Source organism: Bos grunniens, chromosome 2, assembly GCF_055505025.1.
Source record: "Bos grunniens cultivar Pamir isolate PY7600 chromosome 2, Bosgru_T2T1.0, whole genome shotgun sequence".
Lineage (NCBI taxonomy): Eukaryota > Metazoa > Chordata > Mammalia > Artiodactyla > Bovidae > Bos > Bos grunniens.
The window spans coordinates 12,519,473-12,546,277 of NC_141166.1; the positions used below are offsets into that span (position 1 = coordinate 12,519,473).

General features: G+C 38.4%; 1 protein-coding gene across 43 annotated transcripts in view; it reads left to right on the plus strand.

Annotated features, from left to right (window-relative positions):
* Positions 1-26,805, plus strand: part of EPB41 (erythrocyte membrane protein band 4.1) — a 181,547-nt gene that overhangs the window by 103,332 nt on the left and 51,410 nt on the right. For 42 of the 43 annotated variants that reach the window (XM_086332303.1, XM_086332292.1, XM_086332129.1 and 39 more), the window contains 4 exons: positions 7,124-7,211; positions 10,542-10,694; positions 12,714-12,811; positions 16,828-17,000. In XM_086332303.1, the coding sequence (XP_086188429.1) occupies positions 7,124-7,211; positions 10,542-10,694; positions 12,714-12,811; positions 16,828-17,000 (512 nt within the window). Of the gene's footprint in view, positions 1-6,965; positions 7,020-7,123; positions 7,212-10,541; positions 10,695-12,713; positions 12,812-16,827; positions 17,001-26,805 lie in introns of those variants that run through there. The other variant, XM_086332459.1, reaches the window with a different exon arrangement.

Sequence of the window (26,805 nt, forward strand, 5' to 3'; positions counted from 1 at the left end):
TTGTTATATGAGTGACTTTTCCGAGCTAAATTTTACCAGCTGCCTAAGGCATATCAAGGAGAATGTCTGATCCTGGCCTTGAGTTGGCACCTTGAATTATGTTAGCATGAATTAGGCTAGGATGCCCTAGAAGGTCACACTGCTGAGAAATCCTGAGTGGTCATACAGTAGTCTATCTAGCTGTTGAACCATCTTATTTTCCTTAGAGTGGTTCCAATAGGATTGCATGGATTAAGATGCTTCAGATAAAAGAGTGTTAACTCAAGGTCCCCCAGTTCTAGTTGCCTTATTCCCGCTGTAGGTTCCAGTCCCTCAGTCATGAGAACCATAATAAGAACTTTAAAGTCTTTCATCTATGTAACAGTAGTCTTATAACAATTACCCCACTCTAATGAGATCATGCTGTTTCTACAGATAATTGCCAAGGTTAGTTTTTCAAGTTTGGGTATATACATTACAATACTTTGATATCTAAGAGCACTAATGAATCACTTTCAACTAGTTGATGATTCTAACTTAAAGGATGTTGTATTGTCCTTAAATATGTGTTTGGTGATGGCAGTTTAGTCACTACATTGTATCCAGCTCTTGTGACCCCCATGGACTATAGCCCACCAGGTTCCTCTGTCAGTGAGATTTCCCAGGCAAGAATACTGCAGTGGGTAGCCATTCCCTTCTCCAGGAGATCTTCTCAACCTAGGGACTGAACCTATGTCTTCTGTACTGTAGGCGAATTCTTTACTGCTGAGCCACCAGGGAAGCGCAAAATATGTGTTTAAGAAACTTATTAATATTCTGATTATAATTCTAGAAATTTATATATATATGTAAAATATGTAATTATGCACACAAATACATGTATGCAAAAGTAAGTGGTAGAAAGAAGCAATTAAAATTATTTGTTAGGATGTCAGGATTGTAGGGAAGTGTTCTTTTTATCTAATAATTTAAAAATAATTTTTATTAGTATAATCTTTGAGCAATCAATAAAATGGTAAAAGAAAATATTTTACTGCTGCTGTTGAGCACAACAGCAGAAAATAGTGGTATTAGATTATAATTGATGCCTTACTTCTGTCTCTGATGATTTTGACATATATTTGTCATAATGGAATTTCAGGTTTGGGAGGACTTTGCAGTCTAAATTTCATGCAATGCTTATTCTCCTTTATGCATTGTTAACATAGTCATCATCATATCATAAGCAGCTAATTATTATGTGTGTGTTATTATGTGCCAGATACCATGCTAAGCACTTTATGTATAGTATCATATTCAGTCTTTATAACCACTGTTTGAATTAAGCCATGTGTGCTCAGTCACTTCAGTCATGTCTGACTCTTTGTGACCCTATGGCCTGTAGCCTGCCATGCTCCTCTGTCCATGGAATTTTCCAGACAAGAATGGGTTGCCATTTCCTACTCCAGGGGATATTCCTGACCAGGGATTGAACCTGTGTCTCCTGTGTTGGCAGGTAGATTCTTTACCGCTGCACCACCTGGGAAGCCCTTTGTTGAAATGGTGGAGCACAAATCAAGGCAGTTGGCACCAAACTGTACTACTGGTCATTGTATGCTTCACTAGGGTGCACTTTTATTTTTTAACTTGCAGTTGAAAGGTGAAATATTTTAAAATCTGCCTGTTCACTTAAAAATTTTCATGATGAAGTAGTAAAAAGTATTGATTATTTTAAATCTTAAATACATTCTGTTTAATATTCTGTGTGATTTAACAGGAAGTACCCAGAAAGCACTTGTGCTGCATACTGAGGTACAACAGTTATCTTGAGGAAAAACACTTGTATAATCGTTTTACATTCTCAGCTGAATTCGTCACTTTTTTTTAGTGCAACACCTTTTTCATTTGAAAAAAAATAACTATGATTAATGATTATGATTATTCAGACTTGGTTGTTTGGCATACATTTTCTCAAAAAAAAAGAAATGAGCCAGTCCTTTAAGGGTTGGTAAACAACTGACTGTTTGTTGCTAATGATAAAATTCAAGCTTTTAAGAGAAAATTAGAATTTTGTAAAACTTATATTTGCCATCATGGTCTTGACAGGCTCCAACTACTTAAAAGACTTTTCTGATGGAGTTGGTGATGACTTTAATGCATGTGATTATCTTCTTTTAATACTGTACAATGAAATGTGTCAGCATTTGGAGGACTTGGATTATTCAGTCAGCCAATATTTTTCAGATATGAAATGCATGATGTTACAAAATCATGCATAACAATAAAAAGTCCATTCAAAAGGCAAGATAGGCCAATGGATTTTAATATAACAGGTTACAGAAGTTCACCATTATGTCTTCAGATTTCACATTGGAAACCCCCTTAGAAAATTGCCATTGTTGAGTTTTAGTGTAGTAAGTATCAAAGAAGATTTTTAATCATCAATTCTTCATTTTCCAACTACATATCTGTATGAGCTCAGGTTTCTTCATATACTACAACCAAATTCAACTATTGCAATAGATTGAATTCAGAAGTAGTTAGACAGAAGAATCCAGCTGTCTTCTAAGTCACACATTAAAAAAATTTTATAAATATGGAGAACAATGCCGCTGCTTAACAACAGTTTGGGAAAATGTTGTTATTTTTAAAAAAGTTGTTAAAATATGAGTTTTTTATTGTTATTCTTTAAAGATTTAATCAGTAGTTTCAAATTTTATTAGTTTTACCTTCCTTTATAGTAAATATTGATAGAAATAACCCACATTTAATAAAAGCTCTTTAGAGTCCTCAGTAATTATTGAGAGGGAAGGGATCCTGAGGTCAACATTTTGAGAACCACTGAGCTAGGCACTAAGGCAAAAGCCTGGGCTCAGGAGTCAGCCTGTCTTACTTTGAATTCAGTCTCCATTCCTTATTAGCTTTATGATTCTTAGTAAGTTACTTAAGGGCTTCCCAGGCTTCCCTGGTGGTTTAGATGGTAACGAATCTGCCTGAAATGCAGGAGACCCAGGTTCAGTCCTTGAGTTGGGAAGATCCCCTGGAGGAGGGCATGGCAACCCACTCCCAGTGCTCTTGCCTGGAGAATCCCCTGGACAGAGGAGCCTGGTGGGCTAGAGTCTACAGGATCGAAAAGAGCTGGACACAACTGCAGCAACCGTAGCACACATGCATGCTAGTTACCTAAGCTCTCCAAGTTTCCATTTTTCCATCTGAAACAAAAGGATGATACTGTGAATTTTGTGATTATTTAATCAGAAATTCATGTAAAGTGCTTTGCACAATGATTAGTATATAATAAAATTTCCAATATTTGTTAGGAAAATAATAATTCTTATTCCATTTTGCCAGTAATGAGTGTGAGTCTGGGTTTAGAGAACTGCTTTTGGGAACTGACTTTAAATCCAAATAGGTGAAACGATCTCAGAGGACAGATGGATGGATATGTTCCAGTTGATGTTCTGTGAGGTGTATGGGTAGAAATTGAGCAGTGATGTATCTCCATGATCAGAAAATTTAGAGGTCTGTCATCTTGGAATTTACTTGCTCCTTTTTGGAAAGATTGGCAGTCCTCACAAACAGAAAGCCAAATGGGAATTTTAATTATGTCCTGACAATGTGACATTTTAACCAGTCCAAAGAGACTTCTGCTTAGGCAGAAGCATTTACTATGTGTTGATCCCATTCCTCAGATAAAGAGAAGACAGTCTACATACATGGAATCCTTAGTAGTGGCTCTTTGTTTGCCGAGACAGAAACTGTGAAGCTATAATTCACATTAAACGTACACTAGCAAATCAAGGCTTAAAATTAATTGTCCTACATTTATGGGGACTAGGAAGATAATGTAAAGTTGTCACTTGTCCCCTACGTAATTATTTGAAACCACAGTCTTTAATCTGGAGATGCAACAATGTTATTAAAAGGCTGTCACATCCCCCACCAGATGAAAACTGTTGACTTGCAAGCATGTGGACCCCAAATTGGTTGAAATCCAGAAGATGGGTGATGCTTGAAACTTTGCCTTTATGCCAACCAACCTGAGAATTGTACACGAGCTGATCATGCAAACTGTACCCCCTCCCTCACGATGCCTTAAAAACCCTTGTCTCCTAACGAGCAACTTGGAGATGATTTTAGGACATTAGTCCACCATCTTCCTAGGTTGCTGGCTTCCTGAATAAAGCAGCTTTTCCCATTTAAAAAAAAAAGGAAAAAAAGCTGTCATTTAACACTGGAACTCACTGAGTGGCTCTGTATCCTGACTCAGTTTGCTCAAAATAAATACAGGGAAACTTTGTTATAACTTCTCTTTTTAATGAGCGAAAATTAACCTGTGCCAAACTCTCCGGTTAGGTACTTCTTGTAAGCTGCAATAATTTCAAATAGTAAATTATTAAGTGGTACCGAATTAATTCAAAACAGTACTCCTAATAGTTTAGAGCCGTCTAATCTCTTTCCAGCTAGTTTGTTACTATTTTCAAGAGTCTTGGAAAATATAGGAAAAAACACAATCTTTAAAACATTAAGTCAAAAATAATTAAGTTTAATTTGTGGTTTAATTGTAAAATATGATTGCATTGACATGCACAGGTATCTGTGGTTGGTGGGATTATGGGAAACTTTCTTCTGTTTTTTTTTTTTTATGCTCTTAAAGATATTTTCCAAATTTTATACAATGAATGTATGATTTTTATAATCAGAAAAAGCTTCCTGAATCAATTGTGTTCTACAGCCATTAGGTGGGATAGAGCAAGATAGTCATCCATGCTGGGAGGCAGTCTGGTTGGGGATACTGGGGCCTAAACAGGGTGAGGAGAGTGTTTGTTGTGGGGGGCCAGCCTTGCAGGAGAAGTCAGAGCTCAAATAGGATGAAAAGGGAGTCATGGGTGGGCACGTGGTTGTGGTTATCAGACGCAGAAGAGAGTGAGAAGGGCGTCCATGTAAGGGTAAGGCCTGCAGAGGACATCCGTATGGAGTGGTACCTGATACCGGTGTTGAATCCTGAGCAGGGTGAAGATGTCTAAGGAAGGGGTAGCCTAACCCCAGGGGTCAGAATCTGAGTGAGGACACGTGTGGGAAGCAGCCTAGCATGGGGAATTCAGAGTCTAAGCCAGTGAAGAGGGCATCCATGTCGGGGAGGAGTCAGTGGCAGGAGGTAGAGATTGGTTCTGTATGGGGGAGCAGGGCGGGGTTGATCAAATTAGTGTAGTAAGGATAATGGGAGTCAAGTTTCTGACTGTCAGTAAAGGGAGGTAGAAATTACAGTGAGAAGGAAACTAAAATGACTCCTATGGTATTGTGTTAAAACTGCAGGTTTCAGCAAAAACTGTTTCTGATGCATAGATGGATGGATAGATAGATAGAGATGTAAATAAGTACACACACACGCTCCAGCTACATCCAAAGATTAAAAAAAAATCATTTCTGATACTAGTCTCAGGAAGTAGGTATTATTACAGTTCTTACTTTATAGGAGATTGATGTCATACTCTTAAGTGCAGGAGCCAGCTCTAATGATGTGACTTGGGTCCTGGCTAAAGCCTGCTGCCTTAAACTAAGACTTATAACTTGCCCATGATCATGTAATCCCTTGAGCCCTATTTCTTTATCAGCAGAATGAAAGTGTTGGACTCTATAATCTAGCTCCATTCCAGCTTCAAATTCTAAACTTCAAGCTATCAATAATACTAACAACAACAACAAAATGCCCCAAATCTGGAAAGTGGGAGTAACCTTAACTAGAAACGTGTATAATTAAAGTGAGAGAAAAAACTGTAAAACTTTCCTGAGACGTTCTTAATGAGTTGAACATGCAAAATTGCTTGTTCAAGTGCTTATTTCCCCGTTCTTTTTGTATGTTCAATTTTAGTCATTAATAGCATTCAGGTGTGATATTTTTGTGCTTGCAGAAGTTTTTATTCAGGGATGCTGAGTCATTAACAAGTATGCAGTTTCTTTCCAGATTTTTTTTTTTTTTTTAATTGGGGAGGGGGTTTGTTATTCCAAGGAACCCTTTGTTCTTCTTTTCTTTTTTGGCGGCACCAGGCAGCATGTGGGATCTTAGGTCCCCAGCCGGGAATTAAACTCACACCCCCTGCACTGGAAGCATGGTGTCTTAACCACTGAACCACCGGGAAGTCCTCCTTTGTTCTTTTTAATGAGGATAAAGACACATGGTTTTGAAAGAGACTTTCTCTTGTTAAATGAATAGGTCACCGCTGCTTTTTCATAGCTTGAGGCAGGCAGTCTTTTGGGAAACAGGCATTTACGGTGGTTTTTCTTCGGGGGTGTGGCTGCATTATTGTTACTATGAAGTTCTATTTGATTGGTCCTGAATTGTGCAGCACTAAGAGTAATATCTTTTTCTTTAAAGCTCAACCTAGCTCATGAGCTCTTTTCAAAAGAGAAGAAAGTTATAAAGAAGAAGGAAAGACTGTCATAGTGAGTGTTTAGACTATGAGGCTGATTGTTTTCAAACAAATTTGATTCATTATATGCTTTGTAATGAAGACATCTTAATAACAGAGAGAGCAGCCCTTTTATCTACATGCTTCTATTAACCAATTTATTTTGTTTAGATCAGTGGGCAGGACACCATCTGTTACCAGAAATTTTCTTTTCATCAAGCCTGCCCCCATTAAGAATCCCCAGTTAAGCAACTTCAGCTGCCCTCCTGTTTAATTTCCATAATAACTCAATTCAGGGATATGGAGAGAAAAGGGCAGCTAAGAGGATATTGTAAACTGTATCATGCCCTCAGAGGATTTAATTTGGTCACCTCCTTGGCAAGATAAATTAGTGGGAGGAGTTTATGTGTGTTGAAGAAAAGGGCTAAGGAGAGAGAGGAACAGAACTAATGGTGGATGAGGCAGTTTTAAAGAATTTTAGTAGGATTAAAAAAAAACTTTTCTTCTAATAGCTTTTTGGTAACTTTTTATTTCTCCAAGAGCTCTTTTTCTAAGGCATATTTCAATTATTTAGACACAGGTAGGGATGAGTCCTTTTCCATATATAATGTTCTATTTTTAGGAACATGAAATACATCTACATATCTATTGGTATGTATACATTTATATGTTTATGTAAAGTAAAAGTGATATACAAATGCTATTATTATAAACATTGACACTGAAAGCTTTTTTTTTTATTTCTTCTATCAAAGGTCCATGACTCCAGCTCAGGCTGACCTGGAATTTCTTGAGAATGCCAAAAAGTTGTCTATGTATGGTGTTGACCTTCATAAAGCAAAGGTAATGGTAACTTATTAATATGCATGTATCAGACCTGTGTCATATAGTACCTCATACCAACCTTTACCTAGGGTATTATGAAACATTCAGAGGAGATAGTAATTCTTGTTAGAATGTTGTCTGTCCATTGAATCAGTCAAGGGTATTAAGTATATGAGTTGAGTTGCCTGTTTGCAATTCCACCAGCAGAACGAGGTTTCACACCTAAGCAACTGTAAAGATCAAAAGATACAGTGCCAAGAGCAGAAGAAATGGTAACTTCCTAAAATGCAGATACATTTGCAAATGCAGAGTGACAGCGAGGCTTGTTTCATAGCCAGTTACCTACCTCAGAATCACCTGGGGTATTTGTTAAGTATACAGATTCCTGAGCTCCTCCCAGATATTCTGATTGACTGTGGAGGAGAGGCTTAGTCTCCAGATTTAATGAATGAATATCCCTTCCTGCTTGAATCTGAGAATCACTTAGCATTGTCTAGGAACTTGTTTGAAACGCTCATCTCAGTTCCCATCCCAGAGTTACTGAATCAGAAACTCTGGGGGTAGGGCCCAGCTCTCTGTTTTAACAAGCTCTCCAGGTGATTCTGATGCCCACAGGAGGAACACAGATGGCTCACTTGAGAACCACTGGGTTAGGTAACTGGAAACTTGAGCTTTCATCCCCATTCAACCCAAGACAGTCTAACACAATAAATAATGCCAGGATGTCTTGACTTCTCTCACCTTCAGCTACTGAAATGGCTGGGGAGGTTGAGGAGTTTGTGAGGGAAAAGACTCAAGGGATGATCGGAGGTTCATTCAGTGAAATTTAACTAGGATATACGATGAATCAAACCCATGTCCAGTGAGAAACAGGCAAAAGAATAGGGATACTTAACCCACAGAAGGGAAAGTTTAGGGAAGATATAATAGCAATCTTTATGGGTTTAGTGTGTGAAGCAGAGGTTTTACTGTGCCTCTAAGATGTAACACTGGAGCAGGTAAACTGGGAACTGCAGGGAGATACTGTTTGACTCAGTTGGGCAGTTTGTCTAACAGAGCTATTTCAAAGGTGGGATGGACTACCTCAGAAGGGACAGAGTTCTCTGGAGATATTCCAGGTTAGGCAGAATAATCAATTGGTAGCAATTTAGAAAAGGACCTTCAAACATTTTGTGGTAATTGGACTAAAGTGACCTTTCAGGCTTCTCCCAACTTGAATATCTGTATCTGAAGTTTCTTCCTTATTTGGATTTCTAATAACCCTAATAAGATTCCTATGTATGTTAGTGAGTTTTCTTGATGTTGCTCTGGATTGTTTGGGGCTGGGTATTGTAACTTCTGTGACTCTCAGAAGTAGATGGTAAGAAGATCAGGTCAGGTCCAGAACTGAACTGGTGAGGTTTTGCTTCCCAATTTCTGCTGGAGGCTTGTGTGAATTCAGTAGTTATCAGGAATGCATGAGCAATCAGGCAGCATATTCCTTTGCCAAATGCTGTAAAGCAAATTATTTCTTCAAAACGTCTAGTTAAAAGAGGGATGTAATTGTACCCACAGGCTTTAAGAACTTAAGGGGGCATCTTCTGGGAAATTGTGTTATGTAGTCATTGAGTTGAAGCTGAATATTATTTCTTTTTCTCTCTGTTGTGCTTGTACATAGCACATGTAGACACTAATATGTTTCTCTGTACTCATTTTGGGGAAAGGAGTCATTTAGAAGCATGTAACATTGAGTTTTTATTACTTATCTAAATAAATAGTCAGCTGTAGAGATGAACTCAGGTGAAATTTATTTTCCTTGAATCAATTGTGATTGATAATACGGGCAGGTAACAAACTCAATGTAAACACTTACCAAGCATATTGTCAATAACAGGATTTGGGGTGATACAGAAATGAGTTAGATATAGTTTCCACCCTCAAGGACTGAATTTTAATTTTTTTCTAGTTGTTTTCCTCATTATAAAGGTGCTACTGCTGCTAAGTCGCTTCAGTCATGTCCGACTCTGTGCGACCCCATAGACGGCAGCCCACTAGGCTTCCCCGTCCCTGGGATTCTCCAGGCAGGAACACTGGAGTGGGTTGCCATTTCCTTCTCCAAAGCATCAAAGTGAAAAGTGAAAGTGAAGTCGCTCAGTCGTGCCCGACTCTAGCGACCCTATGGACTGCAGCCTAACAGGCTCCTCCGTCCATGGGATTTTCCAGCAAAAGTACTGGAGTGGGGTGCCATTGCCTTCTCCGTTATAAAGGTGACATATATATAAGTAATATATTTACATGTATGTATGTATATATTGGGGTTTCCCATGTGGTGCTAGTGGTAAAGAGCCCACCTGCCAATGCAGAAGACATAAGAGACATGGGTTCGATCCCTGGGTTGGAAAGATCCCCTGGAGCAGGAAATGGCAACCCACTCCAGTATTCTTGCCAGGAGAATCCTTTGACAGAGGACCTTGGCAGCCTACAGTCAATAAGGTCACAGAGAGTTGGACACAACTGAAGTAACTTAGCACACACACAGCACACACATATGTATTATGCACACATAATTGTATGTGCCTAGAAAATAGGATAATTCAGGAAATTTTCAAAGTAGTACTGGTTACTGTTAAAGAGTATGGAAGGATGAGGGTAGATTTTTAAAATTTTACACATTTCTGTATTATTTGAATTTTTTACATACATGTGTTAGTTTTTTGACATTTGAATGCTTTTTAAAAGACAATACATGTCTATTGTAATTAAAGTATAGAAAACTAAAATAAAAAAATTTCTCGTAATTGTACCACCTAAAGAATGGCATTATTACCATTTTGGTGTACACATCTTTCTTCTATGAAAATCTTTTATATTCTTGGAATCAAATTATATATGCAATTTTGTCCTGCTTTATTTCACTTAATGTTAACAACATAGTTATTTTCCCATTTATCTTCCAAAGTCTAATCTAACTATTTTAACAGCTACATCATATTTCACTGTATGGATGGACAAAATTTAAGCCTAATGCTTGGATATTTAGGTTATATACAGTTTTTCACTCTTAAAACATTCTGAACATTATCATGTATAAAGCTTTTTCTGTGATTTGAATTATTTCCTTAGAGCAGATTATAGAAATAATATTAAGGAGTGTCATTTGGAATTTTAAAGATAGTTATGATAGGTAATAATGATGATTTTTTTAAAACGCGGTATAGTAACAACATTTTGACGTAGACCAAGTAATTCCATGGGTTACAGTTGTTAGGGTAACTATTTTGGGTTGTTGATAGCTTCAGATTGTCTAATAAGAGTCAGCTATGTTGAGCATTTGGCTCAAGACTGACATTCTAACTCTTTTTTCCTCAGGACTTGGAGGGCGTGGATATCATCCTAGGTGTCTGCTCTAGTGGCCTTCTGGTTTACAAAGAAAAGCTGAGAATTAACCGCTTTCCTTGGCCCAAAGTGCTGAAGATTTCTTACAAACGTAGCAGCTTTTTCATTAAGATTCGGCCTGGAGAGGTACAGAGCTCATGATTCCCTTTCCTCCTGAATCAAACACAGATCATGTCTAAAACAGCTCTTCACGCCTGTTTCCCTCTCTACAGCCAACTGTTTAGGCGCTGGTATTTTGTTTCCTAAAGTAATCAGTCCCATGATGCTTCTTCCTTCCTTTACTGTTGTTGGTTTTCTGGACAGTTCTCTTCATGTAAGCAAATACACCAAGGCCAGCAGTGAAATTTGGATTAATAAACTTGTTCCTTGTTTGCTCCAGGTAAAAACTTGATGGAAAATATTTTTAAATTAAATAGCATGAGATATTTAACCTGTGAGTTTAAATTACTTTCATTTTGCACCACAAATCCCTTATCTTATATAAATAAATTTATTTGTATGTGTAGTTTCTGGTAGTGACTGGAAATGTGTTCCAGGGTCAAGTTCTAGATTTGTAGTAGAGTTGGATGTTCAACTTTGTACCAGATAACTCAGTTGTTAGTTAGTAGTCAATTTTCAGGATATACCAATGCTGGCTAAGTCTAACTTTTATATTAAAGCCCTGTCATGGTATAGCAGAAACTTGTTCACGTACGAATTAAATTAAAAAAAAAAAAGTTCCAATACCTATTCTGCCACCTACTAAGTAAAAGACCCTTGACAGATCTCAGGCATTCTTTATCATTTAAGGGGGATAGTACCTTCTTCTGTCAAGGTTGATTTGAAGATCAAATGAGATGACAGCTGTAAAAGCTCTCAGCAGAAAAGCACCCTACTAATGTAAAGAAGCTTTTCTGTGTGTATATCACCATCTACTGGTGAAAAATGACTCATTGTTTCAGCATGGAAATACTGAATGTGCAGCCTTAAAATTTCGGATAAGGGTTATCGCTGAAGCATTTGTTTAGGACCGTAATAATTTACCTGTGCCTAGTTAAAGAGTTCCAAATACAAGAGTCATTCAGTCAACAAATGTTTTTTGACAGCTTTCTTTGTGTCAGACACTATTTTAGGGGCTAGGAACAGTGAATAGAAGAGTCTCTCCCTCTGCAGGCTTCCTTTTTTATGTTGGAAGGCAGAAAAGAAAACACACCATATATATATATATATATATATATATATATACTTCCCATCTGTTTCTTTAAATGTTAACTATATAATATATACTAAAAAACAGAAAGTCCTCTGTTTTTTTAAATGTTAACTATATAATATATACTAAAAATGCAAAAGTCTTACTTTAGAAAGCAATAAAGAACAACAGGAGGATTTTGAGAAGTGTAATGTAGTATTATGACTACAATAGATGATTTAGAAGTAGTGTGGTGTAGGGGAAACCATGAAATTCCGGTTCTGCCAGTTAATAGCTGTGAGACTGAGCAAGTAACTTCTCTAATCTCAGTTACACATGAAGAAACTCGTGTGTAAAAATATAGATGATACTATCCAATCACAGTGCTATTGGCCATAATAGGCGCTAGAAGTTAACTGACATTAACAGAGGCAAGAGGAGCAGGACAGTGTTTCCAGTAGCCCTGCAGGATGTGGTTTGCTTCAGTCAAAGAGGTTATCTAGATAAATTAACGAGCAATCAAAGAAAAAAAAGATATTTAATAATTCAAGAATCTGGTTTGAACCACAATCTTTAGTTTCTATTTCTAAAAATGACTGCATAATAATATTAGTTCATTGGAAGAATCATCTGTTATCCCAGTCCCTGATTATTGAGTAGCCTAGTATCCTAAATGCAGGAAGAACAGTGTCTGGATAATCAAAACATGACTTATTTATGTCTCAGAAAATGTACGGTGTATGTATGCGTGTGTGTTTCTGAACAAAATAAGATGTGTAAATAGTATAGCAAAACCACCCTCAGTGTACAAATTTCTTTTGTTAAGTTGGAAGAAATTTCAAGTGCTGTTTTATGTCCTTAGATTAGTAACATTCTTTCATTCGCAGCCATCTCCTCGTAGCACCTCGTTTCTCTGGTCCTGTTTCAGTAGTTGACTAATACTTTGTGCTCCGTGTTTATCTGTATACTTACAGCAAGAACAGTACGAAAGTACCATCGGATTCAAACTTCCCAGTTACCGAGCAGCTAAGAAATTATGGAAAGTCTGTGTAGAGCATCACACGTTTTTCAGGTATTGTTCTCACTTCAGTATTTTTCAAGATTAAATTATTTATGCGTGTTTCTATTTTAAGCCTGCTGTTGAAATTCCCTTCTTTGTATGGTTGGTAGTCTTTTCTTTAGCTGAGGTGAGATCATCTTAAGCAAGACAAAATGAATCTAGTTCCCCTCCTTTGGGTTGAAAAACACGGCCTCCACACGCCCAGAGCATCTTTCTGTGTATGGCGGAAGGAGGAGGGAGTGAGGAATAGGAGCCTGTGTTTAAAAGAGGCTCTGGGATTGCCCTAGGGGGCTAAATCCGGCCCTACCAGGAAGAGGGACTCTGACTGACCTCCATGTGGAATTTTTCTAAGGAGTGCCTAACTACCTGCTGTGGGTCTCTTACTCTAACAAGGTTAAAGATTTGAAGCTGATCCTTATCTTGGTTCTAATCAACCCCAGAAAGGGAGCAGAGAGAACCACCTTTGAAGCCCAATTGTATCAGATAAACAGAAGACAGAAGAAAGTTTCATCTCCTTTACTTTTCCTGAGGCCACATGCTTAGCCCCTCTGTTCATCTGCCAAGCACTTCCTGTGTGCTTACCCTTCATACAGACATTGGGAATAACCTCTAGTAGTGCTGGTCTCAGTCCTAATGGAACTTAAAATCCAGCAGGCAGATCATTACTCACATTGAAAGGAGAGCCAACTAGTTGTTGTCATTTAGCCTTTTTAAGAAAATGAAAATTGCATGTATAGCACAGTGAAGAGAATAATATAATGAGCTCTCCTTGTACCAAACCCCAGCTTGGTATCACCGGGGTAATTATCACCCCAGTGCCAATCTCGTTTCATCTGTATCCCCACCCACTCTTTCCTACTACTTCCCAGATTATTTTGAAGCAAATGCCAGACCTTATGCCATGTCATTCGTAAATAAACTTGACTCTTTTTAAATGGCTCTCAAGAGAGAGAACCATGATATCTTTTTCTTCTATTTGTATTTTTTATGTCATACTTCGCACTAAAGAACAGTGTACAGAAAAATAAGTCAGGGAAAATAACATTTCAATTCTCATTTCAAATAAACCATCAGGTTACACGTTACACTAAATTAAAAAATCTTAATTATTGACATTAAGATATTTCTTTATGCTTCCATCATCTACTTTAAAACCAAGAAATAGTTTTAAATGAAGGTGAGGAAGAATAAAAAGAACTTTTTTTCTTTTTTTTTTTTTTAAATTGAATGATAGTTGCTTTACAATGTTCTGTTAGTTTCAGGTGTTCAGCAAAGTGACTCAGTTATATATATATATTTTTTCAGGTTCTTTCCCCTTATACTGCTACTGCTACTGCTAAGTCGCTTCAGTCGTGTCCGACTCTGTGCAACCCCATAGACGGCAGCCCACCAGGCTCCGCCGTCCCTGGGATTCTCCAGGCAAGAACACTTGAGTGGGTTGCCGTTTCCTTCTCCAATGCATGAAAGTGAAAAGTGAAAGTGAAGTTGCTCAGTCGTGTCTGACTCCTAGCGACCCCATGGACCGCAGCCTACCAGGCTCCTCCGTCCATGAGATTTTCCAGGCAAGAGTACTGGAGTGGAGTGCCGTTGCCTTCTCCGCTTTTCCCTTATAATGACTACCAAATACTGAGTATCCTTCCCTGTGCTATATAATAGATCCTTGTTGGTTATCTGTTTAATATAGTAGTGTGTATATGTTGATCCCAAACTCCTAGTTTATCCCCCCCCCAAAAAAAAGTTATTTTGAATGTTTAATATCTATGGTATAGATTTCAGTTGCATCTGGTGTATTTGCTTGTAGGATAGCATATTTATATCCACTGCATCAAAATAAGAGGATATATTGACATGTAATGCTTCATTGGTCTTCCCTCATGGCTCGGTTGGAGAAGGCAGTGGCACCCTACTCCAGTACTCTTGCCTGGAAAATCCCATGGACGGAGGAGCCTGGTAGGCTGCAGTCCATGGGGTTGCTACGAGTCGGACACGACTGAGGGACTTCACTTTCACTTTTCACTTTCATGCATTGGAGGAGGAAATGGCAACCCACTCCAGAATTCTTGCCTGGAGAATCCCAGGGACGGGGGAGCCTGGTGGGCTGCTGTCTGTGGGGTCGCACAGAGTCGGACACGACTGAAGCGACTTAGCAGCAGCAGCAGCAGCAGCAGCAGATGGCTCAGTGGTAAAAAAAAATCCACCTGCCAGGGGAGGAGACTCAGGTTCAATCTGTGGGTCGAGAAGATTCCCTGGAAAAGAAAATAGCAACCCACTGCAGTATTCTTGCATAGGAAATCCCATGGACAGAGGAGCCTGGTGGGCTACAATCCATGGGCTTGCAAAAAAGTTGGACATGTGACTAAACAACAATGCTTCATTACATAAAAGAAAGTGTTTGCTGAATTAAAATAAGCTACCCCAAAGAGGGGCGGGGAGGACTCTCTTTTTGGTAGTATTTGATGTAGCAATGTATGTATACATTTATTCAGCAAACATTCACTGAATGGCCAGATTCAGCCAGGCACTATGCCAGAAGTTAAAACACAAAGATGAATAAGTCAGTCTTTATTCTTTATCCTTAGAGAGCTCACAGTCTCATAGTGGAGACTAGAACATAGATTGTTTCAATTCAGTGAAGTAAATGCCATGACAAAAGAGAGCAGAGAGTACTGTGTAGAAAGAAGATGAGGTTTCTGAGTTGAAAATACACTAAAAAACCTATTAAATAGATTACCAGGCATTGAGTTTGGAGTGCGTTTGACAAAATTATTCTAGGAGTGTAGAACAAGAGCCCTGGGCTTGAATTCTGTGACTACCCTATTTCTTAACAGCTATGTGACCTTAAGCAAGTAGCCTTTTTTGAGGTTCAGTTTCTTTTATATATAAAATGATGAAAATGTTACAGGGGTATAGTGATAATTCTTCAAGAGATGGGAATACCAGACCACCTTACCTGCCTCTTGAGAAATCTGTATGCAGGTCAAGAAGCAGCAGTTAGAACCAGACATGGAACAACACACTGGTTCCAGATTGGGAAAGGAGTATGTCACGGCTGTTTATTGTCACCCTACTTATATATGAAATGTTGGGCTGGATGAAGCACAAGCTCGAATCAAGATTGCCAGGAGAAATATCAATAACCTCAGATATGCAGATGACACCACCGTTATGGCAGAAAGTGAAGAAGAACTAAAGAGCCTCTTGATGAAAGTGAAAGAGGAGAGTGAAAAAGCTGGCTTAAAACTCAAGTTCAAAAAATGAAGACCATGGTATCCGGTCCTATCACTTTATGGCAAATAGATGGGGAAACAATGGAAACAGTGACAGATTTTATTTTCTTGGGCTCCAAGATCATTGCCAATGGTGATTGCAACCTTGAAATTAAAAGACAGTTGCTCCTTGGAAGAAAAGCCATGACTAACCTAGATAGCATGTTAAAAAACAGAGGCATTACTTTGCCGACAAAGGTCTCTCTAGTGAAATCTATGGTTTTTCCAGTAGTCATGTATGGATGTGAGAGCCGGACTATAGAGAAAGCTGAGTGCCGAAGAATTGATGCTTTTGAACTGTGGTGTTGGAGAAGACTCTTGAGAGTCCCTTGGACTGCAAGGAGATCCAACCAGTCAATCCTAAAGGAAATCAGTCCTGTATATTCATTGGAAGGACTGATGCTGAAGCTGAAGCTCCAATACTTTGGCCACCTGATATGAAGAACTGACTCATTGGAAAAGACCCTGATGCTGGGGAAGATGGAAGGCTAGAGGAGAAGGGGACAACAGAGGATGAGATGGTTGGATGGCATCACTGACTCGATGGACATGAGTTTGAGTAAACTCTGGGAGTTGGTGATAGACAGGGAAGCCTGGCGTGCTGCAGTCCATGGGGTCGCAAAGAGTCGAACGCGACTGAGCGACTGAACTGAAGTGATGAGAGTTATGAAACTTTTTAATTCTTGATTTTGGCTTTAATTTCAGTCTCATTAGAGTAAGATAATGTATATAATATATGATTATTATGTTTTTTCCCTCCAGACTGACATCTACAGACACCATTCCTAAAAGCAAATTTCTTGCCCTGGGATCCAAATTCCGATACAGTGGCCGAACTCAGGCTCAGACCAGGCAAGCTAGTGCTCTGATTGACAGGCCTGCCCCACACTTTGAGCGCACAGCAAGCAAACGGGCATCCCGAAGCCTTGATGGAGGTTTGTACTGAGAATTAATGATTTCTTGTCATCCTAACTCTTTAGAGAGAGAGAAAGGAAATGTGTTATCGGATGTGATCAGGTGCAAAGACAGTACGGTTATCTATAAAAGAATCAAAGAAGGTCAGTGGAAAATGAAAAGGATCTTACTAATTGTATACTTTAGTGAAATCACCTTAAGAAAAGGAGAAAAAAGGTTCAGAGAGAGGAGTAACTAGATCAGGGTCCCACTGCCAGGTAGTGGTGGGTTAAATACCACTAGAATTAGAATTCAAAATTCTCTGCCACAGGGAGAAACCGAATGTAAAATACTATACTAACTCCCTCTTGGACATTCTTAAATAGTTATTTTTGAAGTAGAAAAGAAGGAGAGAGTCTGCCTCACTCTAGTGCTGTGGCAATCATTGGAAAAGTTTAGAATATTTGTCATGTGTCAATTATAGACAGAAAAAACAATCATATTATTGGAGTCTCCAAATTTTGTTTAAATACAAGGAGGAGGAAATAAATGTTTCATGATTGTATATACTGACAGAAGACCTGTTTCAGTTTTTCTAAGTTTAGTCTTAAGGATTTTAGAGCATTAACATTAATAAAATGAAGTAATAAGCCATATTCAGTTCTTTTTTTTCTCCCTGGCTGTGCCGCATGGCATGCAGGATCTTAGTTCCCTGACCAGGGATTGAACCCAGGCCCCAGCAGTGAAAGTGCCGAGTCCTAACCACTGAACATCCAGGGAGTTCCCAAGCCATATTCAGTTATTTATGCCACTAAAAAGAGGTGGCTAATAAATAAAAGTTCAGAAGGCAGTAACAAAACAGAGTATCGCTGATTGCAGCTCTGTGTTGTCTACTGTAAAAGCAAGGTGCGTGGTACGGTAGTTAAAGGTTCGAGTTACAGAATCAGACCTGGTTCCCAGTCTCGGCCACTACATTTATGATCTATCTTGAATGAGTTACTTCATCTGTTTGAGTTTTCTCATTCATAAAGTGGGTATGATGAGGCTATAATATTACCTCAAATTTTCATGAGAACTAAATGAGATGATCTGCTTAGCACAGTGGTTGGCACCTAATAATTGATACTAAAATATTAAGTATCATTAAGATATTGTTAATGTTCTGGCCACAGAATTATTATTTTGTTAATTATTATCCAGAACTATGCTGCTGTATTCTGGTTTGTCGCATTGTGGGAGCATATATCAGAAACGCCTAACTCACTTTAAAGGAATCAGGAACGGGTTAGCCACGCTGGGAAATTATCAAGCAGCAGAACTTCTGTTCCTGTACTGCACGTCAGGTTTCTTTCTTTCTGGTTTTTCTCTACAAGGCAGATTGTAGTCTTTGATTTATTTATTCTTCATGATAGCACTAAGAATTAAGTTCCCTGGTGGCTCAGATGGTAAGGAATCCACCTGCAATGCAGGAGACCCAGGTTCGATCCCCGGGTCAGGGAGATTCTCTGGAGAAGGAAATGGCAACCCACTCCAGTATTCTTGCCTGGAGAATTCCTTGGACAGAGGCGCCTGGCGGGCTATAGTCTATGGAGTCACAAAGAGGTGGAGACAACTGAGTGGATAACACACACACAGAAATTAAGCTCAGAGATTAAATAATTTTTCTCAAAATATGATAGCAGGTAAGTGGATTGGAGTACATGTTGGTTGTTGGATACTTAACTCATTTATTTGTTCAGCAATTTGTTGTACATTTCTGTGTGTCAGGTATTATTCTAGTTACTGGGGATATAGGTGTGAACATGCAAACGTGGCCCTGTTCTCATGGGGCTTATGTTTATGGGTAGAAACAGAAGCAGAATAAAACACGTTCAGATAGTGGTGAGCGCTGTAAAGAAAACAGCCAGAGTGATGGGAGGGACAGTGTCTGGAGATGGGGCAGTTGAGAAGCTGCTTCAGGCTGAAGTGTTGTTCAGTCGCTCAGTTGTGTCCAACTCTTTGTGACCCCGTGGACTGCAGCATGCCAGGCTTCCCTGACCTTCACCATCTCCCAGAATTTGCTTAAAACTCATGTCCATCGAGTCGTTGATGCCATCCAACCATCTCATCCTCTGTCGTCCCCTTTTCCTCCTGCCCTCTATCTTTCCCAGCTTCGGGGTCTTTTCTAATAAGTCAGACTGAGTGGTCCAATCTGAATTCAGAAGGTTTCTCTGAGGAGCTTCATCTGAACTGAAACCTGAATTATGAGGTTAAATAAATAAATCTGGGGGAAGAACATTCCTGAAGAGAGAGCAGTGAGTATGAAGCCCTGGAGGTAGGAGTGAGCTTGGCAGGTGTCTAGATCAGTGCCGTCCCATAGAACTTTCTTCTATTTTGTGATGTCTAGTTTGATAGCCAGTAGCCACCTGTGGCCATTATGAACCTGAAATGTGGCTATGAAACTGAGAAACTCATTTTTAACTAAATATAAATAGACACATGTGGCTAGTGCAAAGATCTACTCCACTCCAGGGGTAGAAAAGCAGAATAATGGTGAAGTCTGTTGCTGGATTTGCATGAGAGATGGCAGCAGCTAGGACTTGAATATTGGCATTAAAGATAGTGCGAACTGATCAGGGATATAATTCAGAAGCCAGGTCTGACAGGATTACTGGTAAATTAAGTGTTGGAGATGGTAAGGAAAAGAAAATCAAGGTTTTTCCTAGGCTTGATCATTTAGTACAGTGCGAAAGTCTGAGAGAGGGGCAGAGTTGGACAAGTTAAGTCTAAGGTATGAAGACTCAGTCCTCATGTCTGCCATATTCTTATTTAAAAATAAGAAATTTATTTAATTTTTGGTTGCACTTGGTCTTCGTGGCTCTGCGTGGGCTTTCTCTGGTTGTGGTGAGTAGGGGTTACTCTTCATTGCCGTGCACGGCCTTTTCAGGGCAGTAGCTTCTCTCGTTGCTGAGCACAGGCTCTAGTTTCAAAGGCTTCAGTAGTTGTAGCATGCGGGCCTGGTAATTGTGGCACACGGTTAGTTGCCCCGTGGCATGTGGAGTCTTTCTGGACCAGGGATCAAACCCATGTCCCCTGCATTGGCGATTGGATTCTCAACCAGATTCTTCCCTTAACAAGGGAAATCCTGCCATATTCTTATAATGGCATCAGGCATTGCCTTCTTGTCCAATAAATCACCCTACCTCCAGTTTAGTTTTGGAGAGCTATCATTCCCATTATTTTATCCCCATTTTTTAGTGAGAAAACTGTAATTGGAAATTTTAAGCAGCTTATTCAAGATCTCACAGATAGCTTAAACAAAAACCCACGTCTATCCAATACCATATTCCATGGCATTTTCCACTTAATGAAATTTCCTTGTTATATAGATATTATGCCTGATGTATCTTTTCTAATAGCAAAATAATCAACAGTTCAAGGGTTATTGAGCTTTGGTACTTTGACCAATTTAGAAAGTTTTACTTAGAAATACTCTTCTATTACTTATAGAAATCATATGTTGACTGTTTCTCTTTTTCTGGCTGTAGAAACCTCATAGTTCAAGATTTTAAAAAACCTTGATGTCTCTGTCTATTGACTAATATTGGCCAGTTCTTATTAAGTTATACACTGTGTTCTTAGGGGGGAAATCTGTAAGATATTACAGAAAAACCTGAATGAACTTTTTTGACCATAAAAAAGTTTTCAGTCATATCCTGATGACTAATGAACTTAAGTACCTTTTCATAATTTATAGCTACTTGCATATCATTATTTCTGAAGTGCCTGTTCAAATCTTTTGCTCGTATTTTTATTGGGCTGCCTGTTTTATTAATTTGTGGGTATTCTTTATATACTCTTGTCTTACTCTCAATCTCAGGGAGAAAGCATCAGTATTTCATCATTAAGTGTGATGTTTGCTCTGGGTTTTACATTGCTACCTCTTATCAGAGAAGGAAACTTCTGAGAGTTTTTACCATGAATGAATGGTGATTTTTATCAAATGCTTTTCACTTCATTAGTTGATATAGTAGTAGGATTTTTCTCCTTCTTTATGTTACATGATGGCTTAAACTGATTGCCTTTCCATTGTTAAGCCTTCTTGGCATTCTTGAAGTAAACTCAATTTGATCATAATATATTCTTCTTATGTCATTTAAAGCTTTCTGCAATGATATTCATGAGAGATAGGCCTGTAATTTTCCTTTCTTGTAAATGTTGTCAGGTTTTAGTATCAAGTTTATGCAGGCCTCAAAGTAAATTGAGAAGTATTCCCTCTTTCTGCTCTCTGGAAGAGTTTGGGTAAGATTGGTATTATTTCTTCCTTAATGTTTGGGAAGAATTCACCTATAAATTCTAGCCAGCTGGTTCTAAAGATCCCTTTGTGGCAGGGTTCTTTGCTTCCAGATTCAATGTCTTTATTAGAAAGGACTATTAAGATGTTCTAGTTCTTGTTTCAGTTTTGGTAATTGTGCTTTTTCTAGGAAATGCCCAATCCATCTAAATTTTCAAGTTTATTGCAGTAAAGTTGTATCTTTTTAATATTTGTAAGATCTACAGCAGTGTTCGCTTCTGTGTTCCTCATATTGGTATTATACACCTATCCCTATTTTTTTTTTTTAACAAGCTTGCAACTGATATGTTCATTTTATTAATCTTTCCAAAGAACCAGTTTTGGGTTTTGTTTTCTTCCTGTAATATATTTTTAATTTAATTTTTGCCAGCTAGTATTTTTATTATTTTCTTTTTACTTTTTTGAACTGTTCTTTTTCTAATTTCTTAAAAGAATATCCATTGATGTTTATTATTTCATCATTATTAAATTCTAAACCTTAGAATTTAAGTGACTTGCCCAATGTCACATAGTCAGTGACAGAGTTAAGAATATCTAAAACTGTTCTGTCAGTGCCATGTTTTTTATACTTCACCAGGATAACTTCTTTTCTGTGGAAGAGGAAGGATAAAAGAGTTCATTAGGCAGTTCATTGAGCACTTAGCATGCTCTAGGTACTGTTCTAAATGTTTTTTATATATTATCTTTTAAACATCTAAATTGCATATAAACTGAGTAGGACTTTTTTGTAGTTCTGTTTTCAAACATCTTCTGTTTCTCTGTGTACTGTCTGCTCAGTATAAGAATTTGAAAACGTGTCTATAAAAACTATTTTTCCTCCTTTTCCCGGATCCTTTTCCATTCTTCTTAACAGAGAAACTTTCCCCTCTTAGGCCTCCCTTTTTTTTCATTAATATAACCCTCTAAGCTCAAGATGGTGTATTAGGGAAACTTAGTAAGTATTACTTATAAGAGACCTCATTTTAATGAACACTCCCTTTCTCTTTTGTTATATCTGGTGCTCAGAGCATCTGCTTCACCAGCTAAAGAACTAAAACTGATTCAGATCCCAATTTATATGATAGAGTAGGAGGTCACAAGAATATGCTTAATAATGATGACAAGGATTTTTCAGCTTATATTTTTGTTGCATTTTTTTGATTTTCAAATCATTTCTATATATTCTTATTAGTGCCAACAATCTAGTGGACAAAAAGCGTTTAGGAATTCTTGTTTTATGATTGAGGAAACTGGGGCACAAAACAGTCAGATAACTTCCCAGGTTCACACGCCAAGCTGTATCCGTCCTGTGAGTAGTTGGTTGCAGTGATTCTTGCTGGGGGAATATGTCCATGTCATCTTTGGAGCTTTAAAACAAAACAAATGCCCAAGCTTCACTCTTAGATACCACATCTGTCTGTGGTGGAGATGAGCATCAGCTGGGTTTTTTTGTTCGTTTCTTCAAGATCCAAAGATGAATCATGCTCCTCTGATAATGGAACCACTGACCCATTGCATACCCATTGTACCTATGCCATCCTAGCAGAAATTGTGCTAGGAACAGAGCTAGAACTAGAATTTAAGAGTCCTTTTACTCAATATGATCGCTTTGAGTTTTACTCATCACTGCTCTAATAAATAATTTGATTCTATTGTTGTCAGATAAGAGCAATATAATACTGGAGTTAATGGGCCCACAAACTGATCACAACCAGGACTCTTCTTTGTCTAGACCTTCAGAAATGGGAAATAATTCAAATTTTTAGAGTTAAGTGTTCTCTATATATGCACCAAAATCTTTTAATAGCTAACGAACTCATAAAACTGAAAAGCCAGAATATCTTAAAAAGTAATCACTACCTCTAACACTGAATATATGAAAAAGCATTGAATTATACAGTTTAAATGGGTGAATTTTATAGTATGTGACTTATATATCAAGTTGCTTAAAAATACAAGAAAAATAAAAAAATAAAAAGACAAGAACCACAGTCACTACCATGATTCTCTGTTGTGATCCATACTTTTTATAACTTTTTATGGAGAAAAGGAATTTGCTTCTCTCCAGAGGTCCTAGGTGATATTTTATGCTTGAATTGCATATCAGTGTGTACATAGTTAAGTTTTTGCTCAACATACTTTTGGGATAATATTAACCTGTAAGAAAAAAAGACAAAGATCTAGGTGTGACTTTAAAGTTACTAATATTTAGGATTTGTAATGTATTTTTATATCCAACTTTCCCATAGAGTTGGGGAAACAGATGGGGAAACAATGGAAACAGTGAGAGACTTTATTTTCTTGGGCTCCAAAATCACTGCAGCTGGTGACTGCAGCCATGAAGTTAAAAGATGCTTGCTCCCTGGACAAAAAGTTATGACCAATGTAGATAGCATATTAAAAAGCAGAGACATTACTTTGCCAACAAAGGTCCGTCTAGTCAAAGCTATGGTTTTTCCAGTAGTCTTGTACGTATGTGAGAGTTGGACCATAAAGAAAGCTAAGCACTAAAGAATTGATGCTTTTGAACTGTGATGTTGGAGAAGACTCTTGAGAGTCCCTTGGACTGCAAGGAGATCCAACCAGCCCATCCTAAAGGAAATCAGTCCTGAATATTCATTGAAATGACTGAAACTCCAATACTTTGGCCACCTGATGCAAAGAACTGACTCATTGGAAAAGATGCTGATGCTGAGAAAGATTGAAGGTGGGAGGAGAAGAGGAGGACAGAGGATGAGATGGTTGGATGGCATCACTGACTCAATAGACATGAGTTTGAACAAGCTCCGGAAGTTGGTGATGGACAGGGAAGCCTGGTGTGCTGCCGTCCATGGGGTCGCAGAGTCGGACACGACTGAGCAGCTGAGCTGAACTTCCCATAGAGTTAATATCTTCCATATTTTGCAAATGTTGCAACTTTCTGCCTCTGTTTCTAACTGCCAGTTACCACACTTATACCTACTTTTCCACATATAGCACAGATTGCCAGGGCTAGGAATACTGAAAACTTAAATCATTTGGCTCTGCAATATTAGTGTTGGATTAAAACCAAATGCAAGTGGCAAAATAACACATGGTGAAAGAATGGGCTGTGCTTCTCTGATGCCAGACAGAGTCGAATTAATTCTTTGAGAGGAGGTGTGAATACACATGTATAATGATACTTTAACACAACTGTGAGCAAAATATTTTGTCACATTCCCCTGTGTTGTTAGATTTGGTCTGCCATCTGCCATTCTTGCGTTGACGGGCTTAGAGCACCCATGAGGAGCAGGGACTTGCAAGAGGCTACAGAGTTTCTACTGAAAGATAAATTAGATCCTTGGGTTTCTGTTGTTTTTTTCCTGTGTATGCCCTGAGGAGTGATTTCTTTCTCTAGAGCTCATTACAGTACATCAAGCATTTCTTCTTTGGTGTTGTATATATGACATACTTGTGAATCTCAATTTTTTAATCTGTCCTGATTCATGGAATTCCTTTTATTTTACCTAATTTTTATTGCTTATGAGTCTAAATTTATTAGGAAAAGTTAAATTCAGTATACTTAATTTAAGAATGCTGGAAAGTGTGTAATAAAAAATTATACAGATTTCTATGTAATTTAATTAAGATTTTAAAGTCTCAGCACATGAAGGTTGATGATCAGAACTATTAAATCATATGGAAACACACTACATTTCTAAACATTGCCAGCGAGCTCTTACTACAAAGTATATGGATGTCCTCTTTTAGTTCCTGAAAGAATGAAGATAAAAATCATAAAAAGAGTATGAGTGATTGTTTTAAAGTGAGTGATGTGAAACTTAGATGCCCAGTAATCCAAACCAAAACAGCTCTTAACTCTGTGAGATCAAGCTTTTGTCATAAGCATATATTGTATATTCCCTCTAAAGCAATCTATATATAGTCTTTGCCCTAAATTAGGGTTAATTAACCTAGTGATCAGTGCAAAGAAATAGAGGAAAACAATAAATAGGAAAGACTAGAGCTCTCTTCAAGAAAATTAGAGATACCAAGGGAACATTTCATGCAAAGATGGGCTCGATAAAGGACAGAATTGGTATGGACCTAACAGAAGCAGAAGATATTAAGAAGAGGTGGCAAGAATACACAGGAAAACTATACAAAAAAGATCTTCACACACACACAAAAAAAGATCTTCACGACCCAGATAATCATGATGGTGTGATCACTGACCTAGAGCCAGACATCCTGGAGTGTGAAGTCAAGTGAGCCTTAGGAAACATCACTATGAACAAAGCTAGTGGAGGTGATGGAATTCCAGTTGAGCTATTTCAAATCCTGAAAGATGATGCTGTGAAAGTGCTGCACTCAATATGCCAGCAAATTTGGAAAACTCAGCAGTGGCCACAGGACTGGAAAAGGTCAGTTTTCATTCCAATCCCAAAGAAAGGCAATGCCATAGAATCCTCAAACTACCGCACAATTGCACTCATCTCACATGCTGGTAAAGTAATGCTCAAAATTCTCCAAGCCAGGCTTCAGCAATACATGAACCGTGAAGTTCCAGATGTCCAAGCTGGTTTTAGACAAGGCAACGGAACCAGAGATCAAATTGCCAACGTCCACTGGATCATCGAAAAAGCAAGAGAGTTCCAGAAAAACATCTATTTCTGCTTTATTGCCAAAGCCTTTGACTGTGTGGATCACAATAAACTGTGGAAAATTCTGAAAGAGATGGGAATACCAGACCACCTGACCTGCCTCTTGAGAAACCTGTATGCAGGTCAGGAAGCAACAGTTAGAACCGGACATGGAACAAGAGACTGGTTCCAAATAGGAAAAGGAGTACGTTAAGGCTGTATACTGTCACCCTGCTTATTTAACTTCTATGCAGAGTACATCATGAGAAACGCTGGGCTGGTTGAAGCACAAGCTGGAATCAAGATTGCCGGGAAAAATATCAATCACCTCAGATATGCAGATGACACCACCCTTATGGCAGAAAGTAAAGAGGAACTAAAAAGCCTCTTGATCAAAGTGAAAGAGTAGAATGAAAAAGTTGGCTTAAAGCTCAACATTCAGAAAACATAGATCATGGCATCTGGTCCCATCACTTCATGCGAAATAGATGCGGAAAGAGTGGAACCAGCGTCTGACTTTATTTTTCTGGGCTCCAAAATCACTGCAGATGGTGATTGCAGCCATGAAATTAAAAGACGCTTACTCCTTGGAAGGAAAGTTATGACCAATCTAGACAGCGTATTAAAAAGCAGAGACATTACTTTGTCAACAAAGGTCCATCTAGTCAAGGCTATGGTTTTTCGGTAGTCATGTATGGATGTGACAGTTGGACTAAAGAAAGCTGAGCACAGAAGAATTGATCCTTTTGAACTGTGGTGTTGGAGAAGACTCTTTAGAGTCCCTTTTACTGCAAAGAGATCCAACCAGTCCATCCTAAGGGAAATCAGTCCTGAGTGTTCTTTGGAAGACTGAAGTTGAAGCTGAAGGCCCAGTATTTTGGCCACCTGATGTGAAGAGCTGACTCATTTGAAAAGACCCTAATGTTGGGA